Source organism: Lottia gigantea (assembly GCF_000327385.1).
Source record: "Lottia gigantea unplaced genomic scaffold LOTGIsca_32, whole genome shotgun sequence".
In the NCBI taxonomy this organism is placed as follows: Eukaryota; Metazoa; Mollusca; class Gastropoda; family Lottiidae; genus Lottia; species Lottia gigantea.
In genome coordinates this window covers 154,206-165,892 of record NW_008709073.1, presented here as the reverse complement: position 1 = coordinate 165,892, position 11,687 = coordinate 154,206, and the positions used below count along the sequence as shown (strand labels likewise).

Here is an 11,687-nt window from a genome sequence, read left to right as displayed (position 1 = left end):
TTGGGCCCCTGAATTTGAAATATTAGGCACTATTTCTAGAATTATCCATAATTATAGATTGTTAATTTTAACTGTGTCATCTAGGCCTATGATCAATTTAATTAACTTACAAGGCTTACAGCCTATTTGAAAAAAAAAGAAAAAAACAATCAATTTGGAGTTTCAAATCACGAATTTACGCGCTTTGGAAAAATCTCCCGACTTTTCACCGAATCTCCAGATTTTTCAAGGCAAATCTCCAGATTTTTTTTCCTGACCTGTACACATGTATGGTTGGTTCTATAACCAATTGTGATAAAGAAAAAGATGAAATAATGGTCTGCCAATGTTTCGGCACAGGAGAGTTAAAATCAATATTAAAATCACCTATTATGTAAAAAGTTGCGGATGCATATTTTGATGAAATATTATACAAAGTTTGTTCATATTTCTCATACCACTCGACATAAGAATGAGGTGGTCTATACGTTAAGGATAAAATAAAAGATTTGGAAAATTCAGGAAAAACCTTAAGCCATATACATTCAATTTCATTTGTTTCAAATTCAAGGATCCGTTCATACTTAATTGAATCTTTGATGTAAAGTAAAACCCCCACACCCTCTTGACCACAACGATCCTTTCTTTCAGTAGCATAATTTTCAACATACAGATCATCTTTTATAAGTTCATGTAAAAAAGTTTCAGTAAAACCCATAATACTTATATCATTTTCTGGTTGAAATAAAACTTTACGCATTTCATCAAGTTTGTCTTCCGTTTTGGTAATCAAACGATTGACATTTAAATGACCAATGATGTAATCCGATTTACCTTCACCTAATTTAAAAGGTTGGGTTATAGCTGATGTATCTAGATCAGGTGGTGTTATTACATCAGAAAAGTCATTCAGGGACAAACTTGATGAGATGTGAGAGTCTGATGAGGAAGGTCTGGTAGAATTATCATTTTCACCTGAAAGACAGACATCTCCCACCCTGTTCAGGCCATCTCTCTCACAATCACAGTGATTTTGGCTCGGTTTACATTCACCACCCAATTTTAAATAAGCAGATGACTGTAAACCAGCAGGTGGTGTTTGATAAAGGGCATCTGAGGATAAACTGAACAGAGTATGAGATGAAGAGACAGAGACAGCAGGTGAATTCAAGGTAGAAGGAATTGTGCTACTAACTGTGATGGAAACAGAGGGACTGAGAAGGGAATTTTCTGAGCTAACTGTTTTTGAGCTGTCTAGCTCATGTACTACCTTACATGACTTCGAAGAAACCGGTGGCTGTATTGACACTGGTATTGAGCTCTGGTCGGCAAGGTCTTTGCCGAGTCCCTAGTAATCCTGATAGTGATAATATGGACTAGGCCTGTATGTACTTCTCTTCTGATTTTGATATCTGCAGTAAGCAGATTTATGTCCCGCTTGTCCACCATTGTGACAATAAACATGGCCAACATTTCTACAAGATGAAACATTATGTCCTGTAACTCCACAGTTAAAACATGCATTTCGGTGCTCACTGTGTTCACTTTGTTTAATGATTGTCACATGTTCATTGTAAAGTTTGACAAGTTGGCTGGTACCCTTGTCTGTAAGGTCAAAAAATGATGGAAATTTGTCCTTGAACCATGAAAAACATGCCCAAACTTGGATATGTAGCACAGATGTAGACTCATGAAGAAAAAGTTTGAGTTTTTTATCATCAAGGATGCTGGATAACATATATCCATTAGTTCCTTTATCTTCAAAAGTTTCCTTCACATAATGATCAAAGAGTAAGGATTTGAATGTTTGAAAAAATTGTTCTTCCTTAAAAGCTACACAGATACTGCAACATTTATCTGTGTGATTAATAACAGTAAAATATCTGTTATTATTGATATCAATATTATTTTCCTCTTTTTTACTGGAACTGGTTCCTAATATTGACCCAATAAAACTGAACAAAAATGATGATGCCATGATATATATATATATTATAGACGAATAGTAAACAGAATATATTATATTAAAATAATAAACAAAAGGAAAAAGTACCAATGAAGGATAAATGAAAAGTACCACAACACTCAGTATACGGTTGAACAGTTGACAATTATATAATGTTCAAACAAAGACAAAATAATCCTCATAAAATAACCAGAATCACAGGGAAGAGTTATCTGGCACTAAACTTAGTATAAATCCAAAAATTAAAACTTTAAATCCTCAAATATAGCACTTTAGGTTAGTATTGTCTAGAGAGAAATTAATAGTGACTAGTAGCAGCGGCCATCTTGTCCCTTTTATGACTTGATAGTGGTGTCTTCTGAACTACAACATTTCAATCAAATTCAGCTTTCCACTGCCATGATTTAGTCATGATACTTCTATAAATCGTAATTACCCCGTTTTTTGACAAAATATTTGTTTTGTCTGCTAAAGGGTATTTTTACAGTGAATAGGTTCCTCTGTTACTCGAGAAGTTAAAAACTATTCATCACTATTAGGTACAATTCCCCTGTTTTTTGATCAAAAAAGGTGTTTTTCATCCCAAAACAAATGTTCAAATTTCCTTGAACAGTCTAGTAAATTTATATAATACAGGAACCACTTGAGAAAACACAAATGAAAATAAAAATCACAATTTCCCTGATTTCTGAACAAAATATCCATTTTTCATCTCAAAATAACAATATTATGCTTTTCATTTTTCTCATTGAATCTTACCTAAAAATTGAAATACTTAAAACTTTCAATGAATTGATAAAAATTTTAATTCAAATTTAGTTTTATTTGATTTTACAGAATTCTACAGATTTTGAATAAAAAGCACTGATTCCACCCAAAAATAATTCTCATTTACCAAAAAAATACCTATAAATGAGTTTATCAAGAATCCAGCTAAAATTGATTTAACAAGTCTGAGTTGATATCTTTGACGGTAAATGGTGTACAATTCATCAAATTCTTCAAAATTTCACTAATTAGTAATAATTAACCCAGGCTGGTAATGACACTTGACACATGACTCTATGTTGTCTTCTTGAATAGTTAGATAATCGAAATCATCAAATTCATAGTTTTCATCGAAACTCAATTCATCTTTATCACAATAAGGACACATAATTCCTTCACTATTTGGTGGTTTTCTCTTATCAAGATTCAAATAACTTCTAAAAACTTTATTTTGTTTATCATCATCCTATGGAATAACTATTCCATTGGTGGAACTCTTTTCCCATCTTTTCTTAAATTCATTCGTCACATCATGTCCACTAGCTAACTGAATATAATGGTCTACATTTATCTTATCTTTTAAAATACCATCAGGAGTTAGAATGATATTCTATTTGACTTTCGGTGCTAAATATAAACCGTATATAATTCCACCATCGCTTTAATCATTTTTCCTTTGCAATATTCGTTTTTGGACACTAAGCCAGCTTCATTTAATTTATTCCAATTGCTAGATGAAATGTATAAGCTCTATAGTATATTTTAGGCTTATGAAATCCATCTTTTACATGAATAAAATTATTCATTATTTTTTTTACTGTGTGACAATATGAATGACCCCAAATGACTAGGTGTTAGTTGTGGAGATTTACTGTTTGTTGGGTTTATTTCTTTTTCTTCATTTTCAGTTTCAACGATACATTGAGTATCGTTAATTTTCTCATAGCTTTTGATATACGAATCAAAGTTAGCCTTTAAAGTTGCTTCATTCCATTAATGTCTAGTTGTGTACATACATCATCCAGTTGATACAAATTCCTAACCGTTAAGCCGCCATCTTAAAAAAAGCAAAATATCAGAAAAATACTTCTTGTCTGCCATTTTTAATCCGAACTTTTTCAAACTTGTTTTAAATTGTTTTAAATTTTTTGAAATTTTGAATTTTATCTTTGCACAACCTTCAATCAAAGTTTTTTGTGATAGGCTTTGAATATCAAGGCTGATAACTTTTGACCTTGACTTACTGCAACCTTTAACTTTCGGCAAAAATATCTTCTGTGGCTACACTTTCATTTGATTCCTATATTTGTTATTTTGGTAAATTACTTTTGATTTTATGGGGTCTTGAAAATGAAAAATTTTCTTAAATTTGGTATGTTCAGAGGATTGTGCTTTCACAACAATCGGAATGGTGTCTCTACAATGTGCTCGCCACAAGCTTTTTAATGATATGTTAATGTAAGTTTTCGGACATTTACTTCTTGAAATATTAAGGTTTGAAAATGTTTAATATTTGTTAGTTCTTTTTGTAATTCAGTGTTAAATTTAGTTTCCAGAACAGTTAATTGATGTATCTTCATTTTTACCTGGAGCAGCAATGTTATCTATTAATAGTTGAACATCTATTTTTTGTTTTGTAATGTTATCATCTAATTGAGATATCGGTGAACTTAAATTTTGTAACTGAGTTTTTTTGTTCATTACATTGAACAATTGTTGTTGAATAAAACTTTTCAAACTTGTTACTTGTTGACTTTTGAAGAATCTTTTCACATCACTAGTTTATCTTCTAAATGATTTTTTATACGCTCACATGAAATGGGGGGCGTATATTGCCGTCACCCATGTCGGTCCGTCCATAATTGCTCATAAACACTCTATAAGACACAAAAAGTATAATATTATGATAACCGGTCTTGAGGTTGATAAGAAGGACAGTATAAAAGAGTGAGAAGGGAAGGTTGGCAACTATCTTTCTTCAAAATTGGGATTGGCGATCGTGGATATTGTGCAGACAATTTTATAGAATAATAAGAAGAAATCACTGTTGGTTAAGCTAAAAAGTTTAAAGGATAAGTCAGCAATTTTTGAGGGCCAGTAAGAAAGTAAGAGATTCGTCGAATGTACAGATAGCGAGTGATTTTTCATTTTCCGTTAGGCAGAAGAGGAAAGAGCTTATTCCCTACATGTTGACAGCACGAGAGAAGGGTTAAAGGTCAGGATTACGTTACGACAAGTTAATGATAGACGGTAACCTATATACACTGAAAGATCTTCTAGAGAATCAGTAAGTAAGTTGGACCAGTGCTAGTGTCTCACGTGACAAAGATGGCGGTGTAAACAAATAAATCTCTGGATCCAACAAAAAATTTCTAAGTTTTGTAACATAGAACATTAATGGGTTAAAAAACAAGGTACTGGATAATGATTTTGTGAAATACCTTGTAAAACATGACGTCATATGTCTGTTGGAGACATTTTGCAGTCACGATTTCGACTTGAAGTTACATTTTCCAAATTATTTATCACATTCCTGTATCCGAGGCGATGGACGTTAAAGAGGTGGAATTGCTGTTCTTTACAATGAGGAATTAAAAAATAGTATATCCAGGGTACACGAAAATCTTAAGGAGAAAAATTTTTCGACGGTTCAATGGCACAGATTTCGGCTGGAGTGAAGACTCAGTACTTGGATTTATCTACATTGCACCAGAAGGTTCAACTATTCATAAGGAAGTGGATGGATTTGATGGTTTTGAGGAAGACTTGCTCACTGTGCATTCTGATTTTCCAAATAATCCGTTGTTACTAACCGGTGACTTTAATGCAAGGACAGGAGATGGCTCTCTGCATGACTATGTGTTTGATGATTCAACCAAATACATACAGGTTCTGGATGTTGCAGACTATGACTCTGACACTTTCACCCTACCACGAAACTCCAAAGATAGTGTTGTGAATAACTATGGTAAACGACTTCTTGCATTATGTGCTTCGTGGAATATTCATATCGTTAATGGAAGGGCAGCTAGACACCAATGGAGAATTTACCTGCTTAAAGTACAATGGTGCCAGTGTAGTGGATTATCTATTGGTATCTACAGAACTTTTTAGCTATGTTTCTAATTTTACAGTCGTTAACAGAACAGAATCAGATCATTTCCCACTTGCATTTGACATTCAATGCAAAATATGTGACAACATAGATAACAGTGTTCCGGATCAAACATCTCAATTTCGAAAAATTGTCTGGAATGATAGCAGAATTTTATCCAAAACTTTGATGCATTCTTCGATACGTATGTCAATCTATTACCATGTTTAGAAGATGCATTGATGCACCTGATGTCTTATGTGAAAACATGTGCCAACCTTAAGCCCGTTAATTTAATTTCACCACACAAACCTTCACAGCAACCTGCATGGTTTGAAATATAATAACCTTAAAAGTTTTAGACAGTCAAATAATGAGACATCTCTGCAGAAATATAAAGTAAATTATTCGATGGAGTGTTCAACGCAGACACTTACTTTCCAGAGTCATGGTCAAAGGCATTAATTGTCCCCCTTTATAAGAAAGGTGCCACATCTGACCCCAATAACTATAGGGGAATATCTCTACTGGACTGTGTTGGAAAAATGTATGCATCTGTATCGAATTCAAGATTGCAAACTTGGTCAGATATAAATGATAAATATGTAGAAGCTCAAGCTGGTTTCAGACTGCAGTATTCAACTGTGGATCATATTTTTACACTGAGTGGCCTCATAGAAAAGTATTTGACAAAATCAAAAGGTAGATTTTACACACTATTTGTAGATTTTTCAAAAGCATTTGACTCGATAAATAGACAAAATCTTATGTCATTGCTTTTTACAAGGGGCATTCAGGGTAAAATGCATAGAGCTTTAATTAATATGTATACATCTGTGCTATCTAGTGTTAAATTAGGTAACCGAATAACCTCATATTTCGAATGCCACACTGGTGTATGCCAGGGATGTATTTTAAGCCCAATATTATTCTGCTTTTATATAAACCAATTAATTGATCTCCTGGAAAATAGCAATGCTAGAGGAATATTTACCATACAAGAGGTCAAGAAAATATTGGCATTATTGTACGCTGATGACGTAAGTTTAGTCTCTGACAGTGTAGGCGTCCTACAAAAGAAAATTAACACTCTAGAACTTTTCTGTGAAAATTTGCAATTAAATGTCAATCTTAGCAAAACAAAAGTAATAGTTTTCCGTAATGGAGGTATTTTGAGGAAAAATGGATCTTTAAGGGTGACCACCTGGAATGTGACACATACTACAATTACTTAGGTTTAATATTTTCCTCTAGGTTGAAGTGGAGCAAATGTCTTTATAATTATATAATAATTTTGTCACATACAGCTTGAAATTAATTATCTATTAAGTAATATGGTTGATTGTTGCCAACACAGTCCAAAAATGGTATTCTTTCAAGAGCGTTTGGCTTTGCCAGACATAGTCCGAATTTTGAATTTATTAAGAAGCATGGTTGGTGATTTCCATCTATTAAGAAGTATGGTTGTGATTTTGATCATACTTAGTTGGGAATTCGATCGTATTAAGAAGTTTGTTTGGTCTTTGCCACACACATTCTGAAATTTGTAATTATTATTTATTATGGTTGGTTTTTGCCAGACATAGTTGAAAATTGTGTATGTAAATGTGATTGTTGAAATATTGCACATGTAAGCATATAAGTAGTCTCTATTGTACTAAAGGGTGCCGTGTTCACTCTGCTAGGCAACCTCCATTTTGTTATCATTATATAATATTTATTTACATATTTACAATATTTATTTATACAATTGTTGATGTAATTATACATTGTATCATGGGTCAATGACCTTCTATACTGAATAAAGAAACTTACTTACTATAAGACACAATTCTTGACGGATTTTGGCAAAACTTGGTATGAGTGTTTGTAATCACCCAAGGATGAAACCTATTGAAAATCAGAAGAATCAAAAATATTTAGTTTAAGTTATTGCCCTTGTTCTTGAAAACGCGTTCAATTTTTAGCTCGTAAACACTCTAGAAGGCACAATTCTTGATGGATTTTAACGAAACTTTGCATGAGTGTTCGTAATCACCCAAGGATGAACCTTATTGAAAATCAGAAGTATCGAAAATATTTAGTATGAGTTATTGCCCTTGTTCTTGAAAACGCGTTCAATTTTTAGCTTGTAAACACCCCAGAAGATACTATTCTTGGTGGATTTTGACGAAACTTGACATGAGTGTTCGCAATCACCCAAGAATGAACCCTATTGAAAATCAGAAGTATCGAAAAATATTTAGTTTAAGTTATTGCTTGGCGTTCAATTTTTAGGTCGTAAACTTGGCATGAGTATTTGTTATCACACAAAGATAAACCCTATTGATAATCAGAAAAATCGAAAAAAATTAGCATGAGTTATTGCCCTTGCTATTGAAAACGCATTCAATTTTTAGCTCGTAATCACTCTAGAAGGCACAATTCTTGATGAAACTTTGTGTGAATGTTTGTAATCACCCAAGGTGAACCCTATTGAAAATCAAAAGAATCAAAAAATATTTAGTATGAGTTATTGCCCTTGTTCTTGAAAAGGCTTTCAAATTTAGCACTTAAACACTAAAAGGCATGATTCTTGCAGGATTTTGACAAAACTTGGTTTTATTATTCAGTCCTGCGCTGAAGATTGGATATTTGCATTTGTTTTCACGAGCTAAAAATTGAACACTTTTTCAATAACTCATACTCAATATTATTCAGTATCGCCCTAAAGAGTTCAAAAGAAGTGTATGACTGAAGGTTGAATATTTCATACTGATGATTATTACTGTACTGCTAAATATCTTTATTCAAAATCAAAGCTGCCAGTGGGCGTATATTACCTTGCTTGGCAAGCTATCTTGAACCTTTGCAGTGCTGTATCTCGAAGCCTAGATTTGTTATTGATACATTTAGAATACTTTCTTATATTTCTATTTTGATTTTCATGATGCAAATTATTATTATGAACTATCTTCAATAACATCATCTAAACTATTATAATCAAAATCGCTATATCAATACATATAAAAAATATATTATTGTCCTGTTATTTGACAGTAAGCCGAATAAATAGTTAGTAAAATAACTGAATAAGATGTGATCGACATCTATTTTGAGTGTTTCTGAAGAAGGCAGTAAGCCGAAACGTCAAATAACAGGACAATAATATAGTTTTAATTGGTTTCCCCTTTTTGGGAATTTGTGATATAATTTGATAAATATCAAATTCACATGCCCAAAATATTCCTAATTTTTCCTTTTCTGTTTGTGAAAAAACGTTTTTCTACATCACTTAGTGACCTACTTGCATAAGTTATTATTCTATGTTCACCTTTTTGTTCTTGAATTATTATATCACCTACACCTACAGGACTTGCATCAGTTATTACAAATGTTCTATTATTTTTATTAAAATATCCTAAGATAGAATACTTAGATAAGCATTCTTTTAATTTATTAAATGATTGTTCTTGTTTTAGACCCCATTCAAATGGTTTATTTTTCTTTTTTAACTTTCTCAAGGTTCAGCTTTAGTCGCAAAATTTTAAATATAGCGAGCGCTATAGCTGACAAGTCCTAAGAATGATCTTACTGTTGGACCAATTCCTCTCGCAGATATGTGTCCCATGAATTCTAACTGAGGCGTATTGAATTGAAAACAGTACTATGGTTTAGGTCATGCAAAACCTCATAAACAGTTGGTATTACATGTCTTTCTCTCACAATTGCACTATTGGCCTGTCTCATATCAATTTAAAGTCTTATATCACTGTTATCTTTTGGTACCACAACACACAGAGATATCCACGGTCTCGATCCTTTCACTTTTTCAAGTAAATCTACGTTTTCAAGTTCATCAAGTTTCTTTTCAAGATTTGGTCTCAAATTAAATCCTTCATGTCTAAATTGCTGTACAAAAGGTTTAACTGTATTGTCAATAGGAATTTCTAATTGAAAGTTCTTCCGTTTTATTGAAAGTTGGCAAAATTTGCAGTATTTCAGTGAATTTCACCAAAATTTCACCCACTTTTTTACTGGGGTAGATAAAGTAACAAGGTTTTGATAGACACCAAAATCATACACATTGGATAATAAATGGTGGTCTCAGGTAAAGGCACATTCATCACTTCCGTTTTGAATTTTTTCTTCAAATTATTTATTATAGATAATCTGTAGGGTTTTTGTCTACATTTGCGAATTACACAGGAAGCAGGATCACACAAGGTGATTAATAAATTTAGATGACACAGTTTTATTTGTATTGGCATCCTGTCTATATTGCACTTGATACATTTTGTTACATAGGGCATAAAAAGAAAAACCCGAGATAAATCTCACATTATGCAACTTCCGGACTAGCAAAATTTTCAATAAGGATATTTATCTTTGATTCCAGCCGATTTGAAAATCTTTGACTAAAACAAAAATACTTTACCATATCCAGTTTATGCTGGGAAACTTCATAAAAGGAAAGAAAATAAAAATTGATTGCATAAGAAACCTTGACAATTCGAGAAATGGATTTGCCACTCAATTATTATAATAGGAAGAATATTGTTTCTGATTGAGATGTTTCTGACAGTAATAATAATCTACAATTGTCACTTTAAATATTATTTATTTCTGTCACTTAAAATAATATTTACTACTATATTAGCAATAGTCACAATTACCTTAGCTAGTTTCTTCCATGTTATTTGTTTTAACATACGAGAACTGGAGAAATATTCACAGTTACATTAGCTAGCTATCTTTCGTGAATTGTTTTAACATACGAGAACTGTAATAATTCAATACTGTCATTTTATACGCCCACATGAAATGGGGGGCATATATTGCCATCACCCATGTCCGTCCGTTGGTCCGTCTGTCCACAATTGCTCATAAACACTCTACAAGACACAATTCTTTACGGATTTTGACAAAACTTGGTTCGTGTTTCGTAATCACCCAAGGATGAACCCTAATAATCGAAAAATATGTAGTATAAGTTATTGCCCTTGTTCTTGAAAATGCGTTCAATATTTAGCTCGTAAACAATCTAGAAGGCATAATTCTTGATGGATTTTCACTAAACTTGGCACGAGTGTTCGTAATCACCCAAGGATGAACTCTATAGAAAATCAGAAGAATTGAAAAATATTTAGTATGAGTTACTGCCCTTGTTCTTGAAAACACTTTCAAATTTAGCTCTTAAACACTGTAAGGCATGATTCTTGCTGGATTTTGACAAAACTTGGCTTTATTATTCAGTCACGCGCTGAAGATTGAATATTTGCCTTCTAAAGTTTCCACGAGCTAAAAATTGAACACGTTTTCAAGAACAAGGCCAATAACTCTTACTCAATATTATTCATTATCGCCCTAAAGAGTTCAAAAGAAGTGTATTACTGAAGGTTGAATATTTCATACTGGTGATTGTTACTGTACTGCTAAATATTTTTATTCAAAATCAAAGCTGCCAGTGGGCGTATATTACCTTGCCTGGCAAACTATCTTAATTAATATTTACTGCTACAAGAGCAATATTTACATTTACATTAGCTATTTTCTTTCGTGAATTATATTAACACACAAGAACCGTAATAATTAAATACTGCCATTTTAATTCATATTTACTGCTACAAAACCAATATTTTCATCCTTGATTTCCAACATATCCCTTATAGTAAATTGAGTGTCATCTCATAATTCATGAATAATATTAATAGTTTTAAGTTAACGTATTCTCTTTATGATATATAAATTAGGCTACTGGTTGTTTGCATCATGAATTTTTTTAACCTTTGTTTTTTTCCCAATAATTTGCAACAACCCAATACTTCTCTATACAAATCAACCAACTTTACTTTAAATCCAAATAATTTATTTATTTGTATCATAAAATAATCACAATAG

General features: G+C 32.3%; 2 protein-coding genes across 2 annotated transcripts; both read right to left on the bottom strand.

Annotated features, from left to right (window-relative positions):
* Positions 1 to 205: 205 nt before the first annotated feature.
* On the bottom strand, positions 206 to 1,957 carry LOTGIDRAFT_161998 (hypothetical protein; the record flags this gene model as incomplete). The annotated part of the gene is made up of 2 exons (XM_009057934.1): positions 206 to 1,173; positions 1,372 to 1,957. 2 exons carry the CDS (start codon positions 1,955 to 1,957, stop codon positions 206 to 208), a joined length of 1,554 nt encoding a protein of 517 aa, XP_009056182.1.
* Positions 1,958 to 9,542: 7,585 nt separating this feature from the next.
* On the bottom strand, positions 9,543 to 9,734 carry LOTGIDRAFT_119787 (hypothetical protein; the record flags this gene model as incomplete). Its single annotated transcript, XM_009057933.1, has 1 exon — positions 9,543 to 9,734. A coding segment is annotated over one exon (192 nt), but the record flags the coding sequence as incomplete, so codon positions are not given.
* Positions 9,735 to 11,687: the final 1,953 nt, after the last annotated feature.